Below are 20,374 nucleotides of genomic sequence, written 5' to 3'. Positions count from 1 at the left end.
AAGTTGAAAGCGACTTGGCAGGGACAAGCAGAAAGCCACTTCCATCCTCTCCCCTCCCTCCTGCCCACTCCAACCTGCCTTGCAGAGATAATGCTACCCCACCCCTCTGGCAAAATCTGAGGTGGGCACTATGACTTGCCATCTCCCCCTCAGCTAATCGGGAGTTATGTTGAGTCACAACATGGTGCCGTGTCCAAAAGAAAAAGCTGAGTAACAGTCACTGTGAACTTGGTTCAAGCTTCTGCTCTCCTTTAGCTTGGTCCTTCTTCAGCCTGGAAGCCTGAAATAAGAAAATGGGGAGGCCTTGCAGTCAGCGTGCATCACTTTTTCTTCTACCTCCTTTCAACTCCACAGGGCTGCCTTTGTCTCTGTCTGGGTCGGGGGATGGGAAATGAGTGAGGAGAGAGAAGGAGCTCTTTTTTTCAGTTGGGTCCTTTTGGTTTCTTCCAAGATTTCCACGTGGAAACATCCAACTTTTTGCTTTTTTGATGTTTGTAAATTCTGTCCCTCATTTAGCATTTGCTTCCAAGGATACACCTTCAGGCACTTGGCGCTGAGGTTACTTGAGAGAGCCTCTCAGGCAAGGCCTCTAAGAGCTCCAGAAGGGCTGGTTTCTCTCCCTCCCAGCCTCCATTTCAAGTCCTGGGAAACCCTCACGCTCCCTTCAGAATGTCCTGAACTTAACTGATTACACCGTTCTTGCTCCTTGAGGGTTTTAATTTCTCACGCTATCTCGTTCGATTCCTTTAGGAATTGTTGTATCATGGGAACAAGGAATGTCCAATGTATTATCTCCCCAGGAATTAAAATCCAAAAGAGGGGATGTATCTGCCGGTTGATCAAATGCTTGTTTTGTATGGGTAGGGAGTGAAAGACTTTTCTTGTACAACATACTCTCCACGTGCTGGGATACCTTGAAGACAAAACGGTGATAGTAGTTAAGTCTAGAGAGATTCTTTCAATAACCCAGCATACTCTGCATAGCCACAGAGGGCAGAGAAGTTGAGGTAATTTCAGGTGTGGGCCATCTATATGGTTGTGAGGGACACAGTTCTAGGACATGGGGGGCTTTTTCTTTCTCTCAGAAGCATACAGTGTTTAGTACTGTAAAACTGGATATCGAGGTAGTAGTAACTTTCAAATTCCCATTCCTTGGTCTGCTGTGGTTCATCTGCACACAGCATTATTTCACTCTGGGTTCAGTCTACCTCACCCTTTTCTGATGGTCCTACAAGAGATCCCACAGGTATACCACTCCACCTTTACCAATGCCCAACCAGTAACTTCTCTGAGCCCAGGCTGCAATTCTTTAGGCAACTTCAGCATGCAGCTGGCTTTAAGTTGGCTTAGTGTGGAGACATAGATGGCTGTGTGGATCTCGGGCCCCAGTCTTAGCCATTGGGCTCCTACAGAAACCTGACCCTCAAGGGACCCAGGAGATTTCTATGTTGTTCACATTGTCATAGCTCAAACCCAGCTTCCTCCAATCTTAATAGTATCTGGGCTCTCAAATTCCAGTAACTTTTTCCCTCTCCTATCCCTTTCCTTATATGCCCTGCTCAGGTCCACCTTCTAAGTTTTTTGGTCTTCTGGGTGGGTTTCCTTCTTCATAGTAGGCTCACTGTAACGAGATTTTGCCCTTGCTTCCCATTTTGGAGATTGAACCTTGTAATCATATCCGCTGATGAACTCGTGCCCACTCACCTCGTGGGTCTTCCAGATGTTACCTGGAACCTTCCAATTCTGCTGCTTTAATTGGACCCCTGGAAATTCTCAATCCCAAGGACTCTACAACTATCTGTTTGGTGCAATGTCTGGCATTGGCCAGAACTTCTCCAACAGAAGCTGTGGGAGCCCTGTCCTATTGTGCACGCAGATGGAGCCTGGACATAAGAGCTCTGCTGGGCTCCCTGGAAGCACTTATACATGTCAAGCAGGAGCATGAGAAATGACTACAGCCTTGTGAAAATGATTTGGGGGTTAATGCTAGTAGCAAGTGAGGAGAAGATTAAGACCTCATTGCAAGGACGAAAGAAAGAAAGAAAGAAAGAAAGAAAGAAAGAAAGAAAGAAAGAAAGAAAAGAAAGAAAGTCAAAGTGATAAATTAAAGCCAAAGAAAATCAGATTGGAGAAAAAAACCATGCAGTGTCACTATAAAGTATGCCAAGAGATACAGTATACTCATTAAAGAAAAATTATTTAAAAATAAATACCGGGGTGCCTCAGTCCATTAGCACCTGAATTTGGCTCAGGTCATGATCTCAGAGTCCTGGGATCGAGCCCCCCTTCGGGCTTCCACTTAGTGGGGAGTCTTGTCCCTCTGCTTCTGCCCCCATCCCTGCTTGTTCTCTTACTGGCTCCTTCTCAAATAAATAAAATCTTTTTTAAAAAGTGAATACCATATTGTACCAATGTTAATTTCTTGCTTTTGACAAATGTGCCACATTATGTAAGAAGTTAACATTAAGAAGAGCTAGGTGAACTCTCTGTACCATCTTTGCAACTTTTCTGTATCTAAAATTATTCCAAAATAAGAAGTCCTAAACGGCATACCAATGGAAGCACAAAAGTATTTACATTGGAAATAAAGAACTTCCTTACTCTAATTTTTTAGGCAGATAAAAATGGTTTTGGAAGGCTATTTTGAAACCTCGTTGTTCTTTGCGTAAACATGCATTGTAGAATGGTGCAGTCCCGTGTAAATTCTGGGAAGCACCAGTTGATGCTTCTTGGTTTCACTTTTAGGAAACTCACTCTTTCAGTAAATAATTTTGACCTATTACAGGTCTTGCATATTCTAAGGATACATCAGTCAACAAAACAGATAAAGATCCATGCTCTTGTGGAGCTTACATTCCAGTGGGGTAGGGAGAATCAACAATAAATGTGACTATAATGACTGAGTTCTATTGTATGATTGATAGGTGCTGTGGGGAATAAAAGAAGAGCAGCAAAGAGATAGCAGTAGTATGCAGGGGGGCTGGGCTGGGCACAATTTTAGATGGGGTGATCATAGCAAGCTTTATTAAGCAGGTATCGTGGAGGAAAGTGAAGGAGATGAAGGAGCAAAGCATGAAGATGTCAGGGGAAGAGCATCCCAGGCAGAGGGAACGGCCTAAGGTAGAGCATGCCAACATTTTTAAGAGGCATCTAGAGGCAAGTGTCAAAAACAGCGACTGGGGGGATGGGGTGGGGATGAGGAGCAGGAGGGTAGACAAGGACAAGATGAGGTCAGGAAGTTAAAGATAGTGGTAGGTAGAGAGAAGCAAAAATAATATAGACCTTTGGCTCTTACTCTGAAGGAAGCAGGAAGCTATTGCAGATTTGAGGAGAAGGTGACATGATCTGTCTTATGTATTAGAAGGACCAGCCTTAACTGTTTTGTGAATAGGTGCTGGGAGGGCAACAGCAGGGCACAGAGACCAGTTAGAAGGCTAAAGCAGTAATCCCATGAGAGATAAGGGTGCGTTAGTCCCAGATGAAGCCGTGGAGATGGCAAGAAGTGGCGAACTAACGCTGGCTTGGTCCGGTCTCAAGAGCCAGTTGAGAAACTTTTTGGAAGTTTGCAAGCCAGTTGTTAAACATGCATCTTTAAAAATTAAATTATATAAACTTTTAATTATATGCATTCTATTGAAAACTCGAGTAATAAATACTCAAAAACTCATCACTTCTTAATTGTTTTTACCGAATTATTTTACTATTATTTATTATTATTATTACTTTTAGAGACAGAGGGAGAATGCACACACACACAAGCAGGGGGAAGGGTAGAGGGAGAAAGGGAGAGAGAGGATCTTAAGCAAGCTCCAACATGTAGAGCCCAAGGTGGGGTTCGATCTCATGACCCCTGGGATCATGACCTGACAAGAGTCAGACACTTAACCGACTGAGCCGCCCCGGGTGCCCCATACTGTTATTTATCATTATCTTTGCTCCTGAGATCATTTATGTCTATCCAAATAGTGAAAATACTCTCAGATGGGGTACTGCTGTGCATCTCGTCCCAATTCTGTATTCAGTGACATTACATTAGGAGTTTGTCAGTCATACTGGGCGTATCTATATTCTCAGAAATTAAATGCCACAAATTAATGCCACAGAAACTAAATGCCACAAATCAGAGTTCATTTTAAAGAGAACTAGTTGTTAAGCATTTACCAGCACACCACTGCTTTGTGCCTTCCCAATTATCGCTAGGAATGTGTACCACCACCCACCCCATCCAAAACTTTCAGGTTCCCTCATTTCTATCATGTCCCCACCCACAGAGAGGCAACGCTTCCTAAAGAGGTTAAATAGGTATCGTGCGTATTACACCAGGAGAAAGATAACATATTTCTCTTAAGCCTCATACTATTACTGCATATTTAGTTACGAGAACCCACCATACCTGCGATTGGATCTTTAGTGCTGGCCCTAGCTTTAATCCCAGAGTGCTTCGAAGATGCTCCTCTGTGAGTAATGGCAAGGTTTCTCCATCAATTGCATGATCTTTAAATACCTTATGAAACACAAAAGGTGTTAACTTTTTCAGTACATCTTTATTTTTTATTTTTTTTATTTTTTATTTTTTTTAACTTTTATTTATTTATGATAGTCACAGAGAGAGAGAGAGGCAGAGACACAGGCAGAGGGAGAAGCAGGCTCCACGCACCGGGAGCCCGACGTGGGATTCGATCCTGGGTCTCCAGGATCGCGCCCTGGGCCAAAGACAGGCGCCAAACCGCTGCGCCACCCAGGGATCCCTCAGTACATCTTTAAAGAAAATTCTTGTGTTATATATAGGCATTTTAGTTTTGGAGGCAACATGAAGATTGCTTGAGGATGACACAAAATGTTATAAAATTTCTCATTTGCAGTTATTTTCTCTTCTGTGCTCCAGTAGCAAGTTGCCTGTGTTGTTTAATTACTCTTAGAGTACCTTGTAATTATGTTTATGGAACTCAATTCCAACCTGGAGTAGGTATTATTTGGGGGTGGGGTCATGTCTTACTTCCCAGTGGTCCTGTAATGCTGTGGCTGGCACTTAGTAGATGTGTATGTGTAATAAATGTTGCTGGACCAATCAAAGAATGGACAAATAGAGTAAAGGGTTGTAGGTAAAAACCATGGCGGACAAATTGCACCTCTCACATTGACAGGTACAGCCTCTGTCCACTGCCTTGGATGAATGGCAAGGTGGAGGGAGAGGTAATGCAGGTGAGAGCTGTCATGCTGGGCCTTTCCAGGAACCCTGTCTGTTCTGACGGTGTAGTGGCTGCCACCATGCCTTCCTTTCTTCCAGAAACTAGGAAGGCTGCTGGTAGACAAAGATGGCAGATAAAGAGATGAATAAAAAATCTGGGCAGATTGGTAGTACTGTAATTTCATGATCTCCACCTTCAACCTGCCTGGCAGTCCTTTATTTACTGATGAGCGCTCTCTTTTTTTCCATTTTCAAGCTTTCTTTACACTCTTCAAACTTAAGACCTTACAGCATCCTCCCTCATTTTCAGCAGATCATATAACTTCTTAACTGAAAAAAAAAAAAAATAGAAAGAAAGAAACAAAAAGGAAAGGACTTCTTTTAATTCTGCCCAGCAGCCTAACGACAGTCATATTCTCCTCTGGGCTGATGGAGTGGAAGAGGGTCTTTCCATGTGTGAAGACAGTCTCCTCGGGTATACTGTGGGTCCTCACCCTCCCACCTCAGCGGATACCTCCCCGTCTGAGTCAGTCTCCCCTCTTCGGCTGGCTCCTTCCATCGGCATTTACACAAGTCTCCATCACCGAGCAAACAACAGTAAAGCACCTACACAAACCTCGCTCCAACTCTAGATGCTGCTCCATATCTCTCATCTCCTTCCCAGCCCAATTTCTCAAGAGTTTTGATCCTCCCTGCCTCAATGGTCTTACTTCCCAGGCATTCTTTAGTCTCAAGGAGTCTGACTTCCACCCTCACTAGTCCCTTAAACCTGCCCCAACTCTGGGTCCCTGGTGACTCTGCTGTTACCAAATGCATGGATATTCCTTGTGCTTCTGGCTGCATTTGACATTGTTGACTAAGTTTTCATGACAAATACTCTTCCCTTGCCTTTGTGAGGCATCTCCCTCCGGGATACTCCTTGCCTTTCCTTCCAGTCACTTCTGTGGTTTCTTTATCCGTCCTCACGTGTTAGGATTCCTGAGGCTTCTGTCTCAGGTCCTCTTTCGTTTTCCTAATTCATCTCAATCTTTTGGCTTCCATGAATGTCTCTCTCTGAGCAAGGCTCCCCAGTGTATATCTTAAATGTAGAAGCTGAACCATGCTAATTCTGTTTTTTTTTTAGATAGTCTTTTTTCTCTTTTTTTTTTTTTTTTTTTTTTAAAGATTTTATTTATTTGAGAGAGAGACTGTAAGAGCACATGAGCGGTGGGGGTAGGGGGGGCAACAGTGGTGGGAGGAGCAGAGGAGAGAGACAAATAGACTCCCTGGGGCCTTATCCAATCCCAGGACCCTGAGATCATGACCTGGGCCAAAGCCAGACTGAGCCACCCAGGCCCCCTAGATAGTGTTTTTATCTACCCGCCCCACTGGTGATACCCTGGATCTAGTGCTTCCCCACTAGTCTTGCCACCATCAATCTATTTTCATAAAAGCAACCTACATGACTTTTCTGAAATATAAAGCTAAGCATGCCACCTGTGCCAAAAACCTCAACTGCCCCCAGGATAAAGTCACAGTCCCTCACTGGGTCTCCATGGCTCTTTGTGACTTGGCCCCTTTCCCAAGTCCAGCCTCCTGTCTTGCCATTCTCACCTGTCCCACCTTGGTTCTGGCCCTCTCTGTGCCACCAGGAACTACTCCAGAAATCCCAGCTCTGCTAAATTCTTTCTGGTTCCTGGTCTTTACCTGGAAAATCCTCCTTTGCCTTTCTTCCATCTCACTGCCCACCTCAACTGGTAAACTCACTATCAGATGCCTCTCCCTTCAGGAAGTTGTCTGTTCCCACCATGCTCCATACCCGTCGTCTCATAGCACCTTCACACTGATGTGGACCTCCTTACTAGTGTCCTTCTTCTGCACGAGCAGCTCAGTGAGAAGGGGAACCACACCTGCCTTATTTCCACTATGCTTTCCATGCCTCGGAAGGCATGCCTCAGGACTGGCTGAAAAAAAAAAAAAAAACTTTTGGGTAGCTTCTGTAGTAGGAAATGTGTGTTCTACTAGATTGTGCTTATTTACAAACTAAGCTTACTAAGTAGTTATTTCTCTTTCCACTTTAATTAAGAAACCATAGGATGGCTAATATGAATGAACTTCTCTTAGGCTGAAGCAAAAAAAGTTGATAGCTTGGGTTAGTCTTATAGCATCATCTTGGGGAAATGTGTGATTTCTCTTAAGTTTTTTGAAGCATTGAGAATAACTTAAGGATCCCTTTTACCACCTTTGACAATCCTAGGGGCCCATGTAGCTTTGACTGTAAACCATATGGCCCAATATCTTCACCGTAGAGTAATTATGGTGTTAAGAGCTCGATGTGTAGTCACGTACACATTTTTCAAGCATTCACTCTTTTAGCCACTGTGGTGCTCAGTTTTATTCAGCTGTGAAATAGGGTTAATATCTTCTTGGCGGAATTAGGGTATAGACTAAATTTGCAAAGATAATCTAAGTGATGTGCCTGGTACAGTGCCTGGCACAGAGTCCATGCTCAGCAAAGAGTAGGCATTATTAGAATAGTGAGACAGCCAATGTACACAAGGTTAAGTGAGTTGCCAAGAACCAGAACTTCCCAGTTAGAGAACTTGTGAGGTAACATGTGGCTTATCTTTCCATCCAGGATTTTCCTGCTTAATTCATTCCGCTGCTATTCAGAACAAGGAATGCTGGCAAAAATAGTTAAATATATTAACAGTAGGAGATTTTGACCCATTTCTCTTTCCTTTGTAGGGATTCCAGTGAGCAGGGAAGGGATAAATTTTCGAACAAAGACAGGTTGGCAGCTGTAGTCAGTGAACCTGGCCCCAAGGCAAAGTTGCAGAACATTCCAGAGTCGCTCAGATGTCTCTCCCACCTCATTCTCAGGATAGCAGTTTAGGCCAAGAGCACCATATAAACGTACACATAATTTTAGTAATTTCAGTTATTTTTAGAGAGAGAATATTTTATCTGTTGAGTTACTTAGAACAAGCAAGATGTGTTGCAGGGTCTCCTGGATGTTCCTGAACAACCGAGCTACCAACCCTCTCTTTACATCTATTTAAAAGAATTCATTTGCATAGGAGCTTCGAGTTTTAGTTGTGGTTCTTTTTTTCTAGATTTATTTTTATACCTATAGGAGGCAGGTGGTGGGAGGTTGTGAGTAGCCAACTAAGGCAGAAATGGGAAAGAAGAGGACAGAGTGGGGGTCGGGGGAGGACAGTGGGTGTAACCCGGGCTAGTCCCAGGCTGTGACATTAGACAAGGGTTGTAATGACAACTGTGCCTGAGCTGTGCTGCTTCAAAGCTGGTTGCCCTTTGTCACGTCCAGGGAGATTCTCTCCTTTTCTGCACGCAGTACAGTCACTGAGCTCGGCAGGGTCGTGCCCAGCAGGGCAGTGGCCTCCTTGCAGTTGATTTCACCAGCAGTCCCAGGGAAGGAATAGACTAATGAGGAAGCAAGAGCAGAACCTGATCCTAACCACATTTGAGAAACACCTAGAAATAATTGTACCGCTTCTTGGGGTGGGGAAAGGAGCACTGACATCCTGTTGTTGAGAGATAATGAGTCAGCAAAGTTTGGGGTATTCCTTTTTATGTGACTTCTATGTACCCACAAGACAATGTTTGGGATGATAAAGTATGAAATGCATGTGGCATCATTTGTTACAAGAGTAGTTATTATAAACAGCACTTCAATGCCTGTGGATCACTGGCTGATCAAGAATGATGAGAGTTCAAATAGATTCAGTTCACCAGAAGCCAGCTATCACATGCCCATTACACACAGGGTTGCTTATTTCTGGCTGTTATCAAAATTTTGTAACTTCACTGTACCAATGGTTGATGTAGCACTTGATAAGTGGAATAGATAAATTTAAAAAGTGATTGCCCCATGGTTAATGACTAATAATGAAACAATAATGTTACACTTGTTGACCAAGAGAGAACAGGACAAAAATTTTTATCATGACAATGTGGGTGACTTGAAGAATACAACATGCCTCATAAGTAACCCAAGGTTCTGTTCTCTTGAGGAGCCTCTAATTGAATGATGAAATTAATGTTTATCAGGTACTTATGAGATGCCAGGCCCTCTTTATGGCTTACAATAATCCTTTGAGAATATATTATAGAATTATCCCCATTTTACAGATGAAAAGCTATGTACCAAGAAGACAGGCAACTTGTCCTAGATCACATGTCCAGAAAACAGAAAAGCCAGGATTTGAACTTGTACTTTCTGGTTTCATAAGCCATACTTTAATGACTATTCTATTCAACTCTTCCATAAGTCCCATAAACAGAAGAGAAAGAAAGAAAGAAAGAAAGAAAGAAAGAAAGAAAGAAAGAAAGAAAATCTACAAGAATTAACAGCATAAGACTGAAATAAAAAATGATCACAAAATTAAGATCTGAAAAAAGTTATTTCTAACATCAGTTAATTCTGTTAAATGATAATGTCCTTTCCTTGCTTTTTTTAATATATAAGCCAAGGAAAATGATACCAGATTTACTAGGCAAATTGTTATTTAAAATTGTGTTATTTAATCACTTCTGGGACACCTGGGTGGCTCAGTCAGTTAAGCGGCTGCCTTTGGCTCAGGTCATGATCCCAGGGTCCTGGGATGGAGCCCCTTGTGGAGCTCCCTGCTCAGTGGGGAGTCTGCTTCTCCCCCTCCTTCTGCTGTTCCCCCTGGCTCCTGTTTGCTCTCCAGCCCCCTATTTCAAATAAATAAATAAAATCTTTAAAAAAATCACTTGAGGGCAGCCCTGGTGACCCAGCGGTTTAGCGCCGCCTTCAGCCCGGGGCATTATCCTGGAGACCCGGGGTCGAGTCCCATGTCAGGCTCCCTGTATGGAGCCTGCTTCTCCCTCTGCCTGTGTCTCTCCCTCTCTTTCTCTCTGGGTCTCTCATAAATAAATAAAATCTTTTTAAAAATCACTTGAAAAAATAAACTTTATATATGAAAATATAGCACTGACATAAACTTTAAGAACTGGCCAACCCATTTTCCCATCTGAGTGAAACTAGTGTTCTTTCCAACTGTCCTGATAGTTCATTATAACTCAAAAAATAGTATTTTATCTACCAGATTGAATTATATGTATGTATGCACTTTTGTATGTTACCCCAGCATATAGAATTTTAAAATAACTTCTTATTTTTCAGATCTATTGTCTTGTTATCCTTTTTAGAATGAAGAACATATTTCTATTACCTGTTAGAAGTAGCCTAAAACTTCTGGTACAGAAGTATGGTATCCCCAAAATGTTTGTTATATGGAAGACTAGGGAATGTAGTAAACATTTCTTGCTGTTTTTGGAGGTTTGGCCATGGAATTTCCTAATTTGAGGTAAATTCTAGGAGTCTTGATGGAACAGAAACTAAAGCAGACATGGCTTCCCTAGCCTACCCTGCAGATAGGGTATGGGGACATGACAACCAATCACAGGCTCCTGTCCCTACTCAGCTGATGACATACAAAGGGGTAGGTTATTAGGAATACTATCTGAGAGAAAAATGCAAATTTGACAGAAGTCATCAGGAAGGAAATATATTTCAAAGTGTATTACTTTCATGAAGATACTTAAATGTTATGTCACCTGAGCATAGTCTGAACAACCTGGAAGGCCACTGATGAAGTTGTGCACGTCATTCACAGTCCATTTCTGAATATCTTCATCCAAAGACAGATTTTCCCCAATTGTAACCAGTGGGTGTGCTCCTTTAAAAATGGAAAGGAAGTTATTTGGTGGTATAAAATTTCCAGGGAAACAGAAGGTTATATATAGTTTTATGTATAGTTACATATATGTATGTAACTATACATACAGTTTTATGTAGTTACATTAATTTTTATTAATTTTATTAATGTAACTATACACAGTTTTATGTATAGTTACATTAATTTCCTCATATTCTATGACCACAGAGGGTCCTTTTAGATCCCTTTAGATCTACGTGTAAACTCCTTAAAAGGTACTGAAAGATATTTTCTTAAAAGTTTAGCAATCTCTTTTCTTTTGTTCCTCTAAAGAATCTTTGACAGCATTCTCATAAATAAACGAAGTTCCCAACTGCTCTGCTTCTCTCTGATTCCAAGAGACACAGCCTGTGGATTTCTTCTCCAGATGAACACTATTGTGTTCTAGGGTGTTATGTGATTCATTGTGCTGTCTAGGTGATGCAAGAATTTAGCTACCTATTCATTAAAAATGGCAAGGGAAGCAGTTGATTTGATGACTAGAACCCCCTCCCCTCAAATCCCTGTGTTTTAAAATATTTTTATCTAAAAAAGTTCTAGAAAAATATTCAGTGTGTTTGGTGGGGGGGGGGGGGAGTAGTGTGCTAATGCTTTAAGGTAAGAAGGTATTGCAACACTAATGGGCATTGAAAGTTAATGTTTCTGTTTACTTGTCTACAGTTTTCTACACTTAAATATAGGGGAGATTAGAATTGATACTTTAAAGCAAGAAGCCCCTCTATTTTGTGTTGAAGAAATTAACAGCTAATTAAATTAAAATTTTGGTCCAAAATTCTGATAGGTTTTGCCATCTTTCCTCATTCTTGCCTTCCTAGCTTTGGCTGAAAATTCTCTATATAGCAACATATGAAGGGAGACGAGTGTCACTAATATGGCTTTATTGGAACTAATATCATAAAGTGACTTCAAAAGGACATAGTTCTAAATAGGATTAAGAAAAAGAATGAAAGGAAACATGATGGATATAGTGCATTATGGAATTACTTAAGGACTTGGTGACCAGTGGCTCATTAGGATCTGCCACTGGCCCCTGACACCCACCTGGCAGAGCTGGTCGAGGAACTGGAGGGCAAACATCATTCTTTTCCCCACAGGCTGCAAAGCCCTGCTCTGAAGGCTTCTCTTTCACACCATCCCAGGAGGCCTTTGCTTCTAGAGGAGCACCATGAGCTCCCCAAGGCTTTCTGTGGGTGGGCTCAAGCTCCCCACAGGGATTGGCCAGAGCTGTAGTTGGCTTTTCATTGGTTTCACTTGACTTCTGGTTGTTGAGAGCTTCGGTCTCTGGTTCCTTTGCATATTCATCCTCTTCATAGGGCATCACATGAGTCTGAGCTAAGAGTTTTTCTTCTCCTTGACTTTTGGAGCTCTCAATATCATTGTCTAGAACTTTCTGATTCCCTGTACTTCTCCTAAGACGACGACATTTCTGACCCCAGCTCTCGAGAAAATGTGGACCAGTCGCCACTAAAGTGGGGTTTCCCTGAAGATTTCTCAGGGTGCTTCTGTGGAAATGCAGGTCACCAGCAGGGAGCATGCTCCTACCATGGTAGGTAGCTGGGCCAGGTGGGATACTGGAGCCATAGAGGAATGGTATCCCTAGGCCTGCTAGTCCCTTGGGATTCACTTTTTCTATTCTCCTTTGTTGGTAAATGGCATGCATTTCCATTTCCATCCTAACAACAGAACAATATATTTTATACACCCCAAGAAAACCATTAGAAATATAATCTTAATGGTCCTCTACCTTCCCTGAGATGGAATCTTTGCATTTCCCGAGTCTTCCCACCACTTATCTGAAGTTTGTTCAGTGAAAACATGAATTCTCCCCAAAATTCACTGGGAAGGAGAGTTTGGAATAAAGATCTGAGGGTGAAAGGTTTTGCTGAATCTCTCAATGGAAGTGCAAGGCCAGTTTTTAAAGCATTGCCTCTAACGGGCCTGGCAAATTTAGCAGGAATGGAGATAACATGGCATAGGGGAGCTTCTTGCCAGAGATTAATCCTCAAACTAAAGTTCTGGAAAGAGATTTTTAAACCCTGTGGTATAATCTTAGTGGGTCTCAAAAAAAAGGCAGTAAGCCAATGCAAGTCTCAACTGTTACACATCAATGCAACTGGCAGGGGTTGTGCGGGAGGACTTTTTGGGGGGTTTACTTACTTTACTTTGCTTATTAGTTATCACCTGGACCCATTAGGGTTCAGTGATGAGAAAACTGAGGATAATGTCTTCTTGATAATACCTTTCAGTGATGAGAAAACTGAGGACAGGGTCATGTCCTATCATGATTGCTGTCTTTTCTTTCTAGCTGCTACAGCTAAAGGCCACTGTCGGGGCCACTGACATGAGGTTGTCTGGGCTCTGCTTGCAGAGTCTGAAGTGGAGTTGGCTAACTTGGCTCCTATATTTGGGCAGAATTGAAGTCTTTTTTTAAAAAGATTTTATTTATTTATTCCTAAGAGACACACAGAAGGCAGAGACATAGGCAGAGGGAGAAGCAGGCTCCCTGCGGGGAGTCTGCTGTGGGACTCAATCCCAGGACCCTGGGATCACAACCTGATCCAAAGGCAGATGCTCAACCACTGAGTCACCCAGGCGTCCCCAGAATTGAAGTCATTTAAAACAGAAATGCCAATATGAATTTCAGAGACATCACAACTAGGCATTTTAATTGTGAGACGTTGTTAAACTATTACGATATACAGGCCAAGCTTCACTATGTGATTTCTAATTTTGCTTTTATCTTTAACCAACCTGAATGTGTTTGTATATATTTCTTTGTATATTTGTATATATTCCTGAAATACTTTTTGTATGTAACCAGATACCTATCAAATATATATAATATGCATATAATTAGGGTATATATGTATATATACAAATACAATATGCAAATATAATGAATGGATATAACAAATGAACAAGTGAATATAAAAAGTGTATATATAAAAAGTATCTCTATCATCTATCTATCTATCTAAAACAAAGGAATAAACAAATGAGTGAATAGAAAATAAATAAAACAACACTGCTATTGCTATGTTACCTGGCAGTATGCTGCCTTTGAATCATTTCATTCCTTCTGGCCATTGCCTTTATGGATTCAGGTGGTAAAATGCCCCAACCTTAAAAAAGAAAACCATCATCTCATCCCACAAACAAATTAACAATGTCCATTTTAAAATATTACAATAAAATAGAATGAAATGAAACAGCATCTACAAAAATTCACCAGTAGAGCACAGTGTTGGAAACAGTATCAGATAATTGTTATTCAGCATCTTAAGGTCACTTTGGTGATGGAATAATAAACATTAGATAATTTTTTTTTTCTCTAAGTATGGGTCTCATGATTGGTGGCATTTTCCTGCCATACTTCTAAAGGAAAAAGATGAAATGAGCTGTGAATGTCTTCCTTTCTAGCTTTTGAAGTAAAAATGGGTAATTTTTTTTTTTTTTTTTTTTTTTTTTGCTATAAGAGAAATTAGTTGACCTTAAAAAAAAAAAAAAAAAAGTAACCAAGTGCTTCTTATGCACCAAAACCCCTGGATAAATGCAATGACTCAATGGGTAAAGGTCTCTATGTGGACTTTTTGGTGTATCTGAGGAAGATACTTTTTCCAAAATGCTTTCAGTGGAGTTGGGTAGAAATTATTCTTTCTGTCAGTCTTCTAAAGTGTCTTGAAATAACAGAATCACAGATTTCAAGGCTCTCTTCTTGCCTGGTAATTTTATGTTCTATTGACTTTTTCTTTCTCTGTACTCCTAATGCACTTAGAGTCTATATTGATGATTTTCAAACCATCCATGATAAAGGACCTTTTTTTTTTTCTATTAAAATTTCCACCCATCGTGGACCAATACTTTTTAAAAATACAAGAAAATGAACTTTTATAAAACTGAAATGAAAACAAGGACAAATACAAGTACAATGTAAAAAAAAATTATTAGGTCAATAGACATAGAATTACCCTGTCACATTACTGCAAAAGTGTATTTATGCATTTATTCGCAGGGCCTCTTCACAGACCAGCCCAGATCTATAGAACACACTTAAACATAACAGACACGCAGATTTTACTTATTATATGTGGTTTTGTTCACTGATAGTTTTACATGTGAAAATCTGTTCTCCCTAACAAGGGGGTCAGCATCATGAGAGCTAGAACTGCTTTTTGTACTAAGCTAGAAGAGCTCATTTAACTCCTATTAATAACCTGTCTTGAAATAAATCAACTATATATTTTTTAAGGAGATTATTTGTCATTTGTAAAATTCAGAGATTAAATGAGGGGACCTCTAAAATCCTCCTAACCCTAAAGTTCTATATTTTGGGATGCCTGGGTGGCTGAGCATCTGCCTTCGGCTCAGGTCTGATCCTGGGATTCTGGAATTGAGTCCTGCATCAGGCTCCCCATGGGGAGCCTGCTTCTCCCTCTGCCTATGTCTCTGCCTCTCTCTGTCTCTGTCTCTCATGAATAAATAAATAAAATCTTTTAAAAATTAAAAAAATAAAGTTCTACATTTTTATAATTCAGTGGCTTCAGAAATACTCTTCTTTAGAGAGCTAGTATGCATAAAACTTTCAACCCATGAGGTATTGCCAAAGGATGCAGAGAAAGTTCTCTTGAGAAGTCCAATATAGAACGCATTAGTTCTAATTACCTGGATTTTAGGACCCTCTGAAGTCTGGAATCATCAAACCTATTCCAGGCTTCCTTCCCTTTCCCAAATAGATGACATCAAATGTAGTGCTATTCCAGCTATAATAATCTGCTCTCTACCTAACATCCAATTTTTGAAATAGATTTCTGTTTTAGTTTCTATCTTGCTAACTTACTTAGTAGCTCAGCTTCTGTAGGACTGAGGCCCTCCTTTACCCTTGCCTACCCTCCTCCACATTAGCTTTGAGGCAGGAGACCTGACCAATGTCCCTGAGACAGGTGGTCAACTTGCTTGCTTATACCCAAATATTGGCAGCTTCTGGGTTTTCTTTATCACTAAGACAGGCTCTATGAGTCAGCAATGAAACTATTTCACTGCTCTATTTATGTGTTGCCTGTTACCATGGGCTATAGATTTACTGGGTTCTTGCTGCCAGATGGGGCTTTTATCTGAGATCAGCTGTTAGGACAGACTTTTTGGTCCTTGGATGTGTCTAGTTTCATATCTGGCTCTGGCTTGTAAACCCAATCCCAATGAAGTGGATCCATACACAACATGCTCAAATCCAGGCAGGCTGGTGTCTTCACTGGCCCTGGCACCAATCATATTTCTTCTTGTGGCAAGCTTTTCACTCACGTTGTTCTTATCTATTGAGAGTTGTTGGAATTGGAGAGGAGGGATGAACAGAAACTCACGAATATAGCTTTGGGGAGATAAGATACTCAGTTTGATTTTCAATATCATGAGGAAATTCTCACTTCCTAATCTCTCTTGAGCCCCTATCCAGTCATGTTTTCACTGATAATACTTTACTGAGTGCTCTTATCAAGATCACCAATGAGCTCCACTTCACTAAATCTAATCAGATATTCTTAGTTTTCATCTATTTGATCTTTGAACGGCATACTTGACACAGATGCTCTCTCTCTCTTGCTCTCTCGCTCTCTTTACAACTTTTTCTCTTGCCTTTAAGGCCACCAGGCTCTTCTGGGTTTTCTCTCACCCATATGTTTCTCCTCCTGTTTCTCCCTTGCTTGTTCCTTCTCATCTTTTGGATATTGTTGATATGTCCTAGGGATCATCCTTTTAACCTACACTCGCTCTATGGGCAATCTCATCTAGCGTCATCTATGCTGATGATTTCCAAAATTATATCTCCAGGTTGCCTCCAGAAGTCCTCTCTGGGCTTTAGCTGACTTCCTGATTATCTGTTAGGTACCTCAAACATAGGAGCAAAAGTGTGCCTATGACATCTCTCCTCCCCAGGAACCCTGTTCTTCTCACACTCTTCCTCAACAGTGAACAGCAACTCTATCTTTCCTATTGTTCAGAGCAAAATTTTTGCTATCTCCTTTTACTGTGTCAGTAAACCTGTTATTTCCACTTTCAAAATAATTACAGAATCCAACCATTTGTTACTGTTGAACTGTCACCACCCAGGGTTAACCCATCATAATCTATTGGCTATTCTTTCTTAAAATATTTTATTTATTTATTCATGAGAGATCCAGAAAGTGAGGCAGAGAAATAGGCAGAAGGAGAAGCAGGCTCCCTGCAGGGATCCCGATGTGGGACTCAATCCAGGACCCCAGGATCACGCCCTGAGCCAAAGGCAGGTGCTCAACCACCCAGGCGTCCCTCTTTTGGCTATTCTAATAGTCCATTAACTCCCATCAGTTTATCCTCAGAACTTTGATCCTAGCAAGTTTGTCCCAGACATAGCAGCCAGGGTGATCCTGGTAAAATATAAGTCAGACCATGTGGCTCCTTTGCTTGAACTCCTCAAAAGCTTCGCCTCCTACTCAGAATAAAAAGCAAGCCCCCACTAAGACCTGGCATGCCATAGACAAGCAGCCCCAAGTCCCTTTAACTCTGGTCTCATCTCCTCATGACCTCATTAGTTTCTCACATATAAGATAAGACAGTAATGTTGCAACCTTTCATGTTATTCATCAGAAAATTGATGGTTGGGGGAGTTAAGCACCTTATGCTCAGTCACACAGTGGTGGAACCATGATTTAAATCTACATACCAAGTACAGAACCTATGGGCATAACTGCTGCACAGTTCTGTTGCCAAAACTTAGCAGTAAATTTGATAGCATGACGGCAAGCTTAAAGCAGCCATCCAGTTCACGGTGGTTCCACAGATGGGAGCCATCTATTGCTCATACCTGAGTAGACACGATTGGACAGCATGTTCGGCATGTTTGCATTTGGTAGAACAGAAGGTCCAAATTGAGAAGGAGCATAAAACTGTCTTGGGTCAGTAGGAGCTATGGTAGAAGGCAATAAGTCTCTAGGGGAAAAAAAGAAAGTGGGTAAAGTGAGAATGAAATAGTACAAATTTCCCATTACATAGGCAATGAGATTTTTTAATTGCCAGATTGAAGCGCAAAAATACTGCAGCCTCTATTGGTTTAAGTAGAAATATGGTAAGAAAGATCTACTAAGGAAGGATTGACCCAGCTGACGACACAACAGAAAACAAAAGAAAAAAAAAAGTCTTAGGAATGTTTAGAAAAAAGATCTATCCAAATCAATACTGCTCTCTGATTTCCCATGACCAACATACCGTTCTGACCACAATACTCTTTTCTCATGTAATGGACATACTTTGGCTTGCGTTTTGCCATCTGACATCAGTGTTTGACTCCCTGGATGACAGTTTATTTATTTTGCCAAACTTCAGTGGTCTCAAGAAGTCCAAATTTATTTTATTTTTATTTTTTTAAATTTTTTAATTTATTTATGATAGTCACACACACACACACACACACACAGAGAGAGAGAGAGAGAGAGGCAGAGACACAGGCAGAGGGAGAAGCAGGCTCCATGCACCGGGAGCCCGACGTGGGATTCGATCCTGGGTCTCCAGGATCGCGCCCTGGGCCAAAGGCAGGCACCAAACCGCTGCGCCACCCAGGGATCCCAAGAAGTCCAAATTTATTGTTCACGCTCCACACACAACAATAAATAATGAATATTACTTTCTTCTCAGAATGTCAAAATACTTGAAAGAAGGAAAAATAAGAAACTGCCAGAGTGTACCTCCTAAGCATTGATAATGTCACTTTTATTGAAAAGGAAGAATTATTCTATCATGGGAAATTCAGGGCAGTCAGTTGTTATGGATGAGTTGTGTTCCTCCCAAATTCATGTGTTGAAGTCTGAACTCCCAACATGATTATATTTGGAGATAGGGCCTTTTAAGGGGGATTTAAGGGTAATTGTGGCCATAACAGTGGAGCACTGATCCAATAGGACTGGTGTCCTTATTAGAGGAAGAAGTAGCATTAGTGCATATACAGAGAAAAAGGCCAGGTGAAGGCACAGTATTAAGGCAGCTGTCTGTCAGCCAAGGAGAAAGACCTCACCACAAATCAACCCTGCTGACTCCATGATCTAGGACTTTTCAGCCTCCAGAACTATGAGGAATCAAATTCTGTTGTTTAAACCATGTAGCCTGTGGTATTTTGTTAGGGCAGCCTTCCCAGATTCCATCAATGTTTGTACCTACATGATGCCTGTCACATGGTAAGTGCTCGTTTGCTGTGTGTTGAGTGACTATATCCAGCAAGCCTCAAATGGGAAGGGACAGGAAGTGGGTTGAGGGTGTGGCCAGCAGAGCATCTGGATACAAATCAGTGCACCACAGTTCAGGGAAATAGCATTAGACAAGAAAACAACACTGGAGTTACCATCATTTGAAAAGTTAATGATCATTCATTTTCTCCTTTGACCGGAATAGTATATGGGAAAGAAATACCTATCCACCGTTGGAGGTTCATATGGTGAGGGAACCAGTGGCATTCTCTGCTGCCCTGATGGTGTCAGTAAAGGGTTCATGGCCATCATTGGATTTATCATCAATATCTCTCGCCACTGATGGAGTTCTAAAAAGAATCAGATGGGTATGTTAACAAAGAACTCTACTAAAAACAAAACAAAAAAACCAAAGAACTCTACTTTTTGTGGACTCTTTGAGTTTTTCTTGAACACAATGAATATCTTTTGTACTTACCCAACATTTGGGAAGACAGGCTATATCAACCTTGCAGTTACACAGACACCCCTCCATTGGAAGCACCTAGATACCACTGTAGAACTTAGGGATTTATCAATTTGTTCTTGGAATTTGTTGATGAGTCCACATGAAATACCACATCACACTATAAACAATAATAAAATTAAACTGGCCTTGCAAGAGTCCAGAAATACCAACCTCCTTTCTTACAACTTATTTTGTTTTTTATATCTCCAGAGGTACAAATGCATGTATTGTACCATATATTCAATCTTCAGAAAAATATCCCTCTTTAATTGATAAGATTAAAACAGAAAAGGAGGAGATTTTCTTAATGGCTAATAATATGTCTAGTTAGAGTGGATACAGGAAAGACTGTGTTTAATTAAAACAAGTGAGCAAGTTATATCCAAATGTACATAAACACAAGGATTCATAACTTTCCCTGCAGAACCTAGTGATCAAAAAAAGGGACCATTGTTAAATGATAACATTTTGGGGGATCCCTGGGTGGCCCAGCAGTTTGACGCCTGCCTTTGGCCCAGGGTGTGATCCTGGAGTCCCAGGATCGAGTCCCGTGTCAGGTTCTCTGCATGGAGCCTGCTTCTCCCTCTGCCTGGATCTCTGCCCCTCTCTCTCTCTCTGTGTCTCTCATGAATAAATTAATAAAATCTTTATAAAAAATAACATTTTGCTTTCTATCTTCCTGTTAATTATTCATGTCCTTTGAATGATTTTAAATACTTTTTAATAT

General features: G+C 41.1%; 2 protein-coding genes across 2 annotated transcripts in view; one reads left to right on the top strand and one right to left on the bottom strand.

Moving 5' to 3' along the window:
• LRRC31 (leucine rich repeat containing 31) overlaps window positions 1–20,374 on the top strand; it is a 115,917-nt gene that overhangs the window by 19,876 nt on the left and 75,667 nt on the right. The window lies entirely within an intron of this gene.
• On the bottom strand, window positions 581–19,448 carry SAMD7 (sterile alpha motif domain containing 7). Its single transcript, XM_072808029.1, has 7 exons — window positions 19,363–19,448; window positions 17,768–17,892; window positions 13,976–14,054; window positions 11,974–12,605; window positions 10,772–10,893; window positions 4,394–4,504; window positions 581–913 (listed from the first exon to the last, which is right to left on the bottom strand). Exons 1-7 carry the CDS (start codon window positions 19,446–19,448, stop codon window positions 716–718), a joined length of 1,353 nt encoding a protein of 450 aa, XP_072664130.1. The 3' UTR covers window positions 581–715.

The sequence above is a fragment of the Canis lupus genome, chromosome 31 (assembly GCF_048164855.1).
Source record: "Canis lupus baileyi chromosome 31, mCanLup2.hap1, whole genome shotgun sequence".
Classification (NCBI taxonomy): Eukaryota; Metazoa; Chordata; class Mammalia; order Carnivora; family Canidae; genus Canis; species Canis lupus.
Note: the sequence above shows the minus strand (reverse complement) of the source record. Positions and strands in the feature narration are given on the sequence as shown.

Coding starts and splice junctions, on each gene's coding strand:
- SAMD7 (XM_072808029.1), bottom strand. CDS start 19,448: ATGGCCATGAACCCTTTACTGACACCATCAGGGCAGCAGAGAATGCCA. Junction 4,505..10,771: donor GTTGTTCAGACTATGCTCAG/GTGACATAACAT, acceptor GTGTTTCATAAG/GTATTTAAAGATCATGCAAT. Junction 914..4,393: donor CACTAAAGATCCAATCGCAG/GTATGGTGGGTT, acceptor TTTGTCTTCAAG/GTATCCCAGCACGTGGAGAG.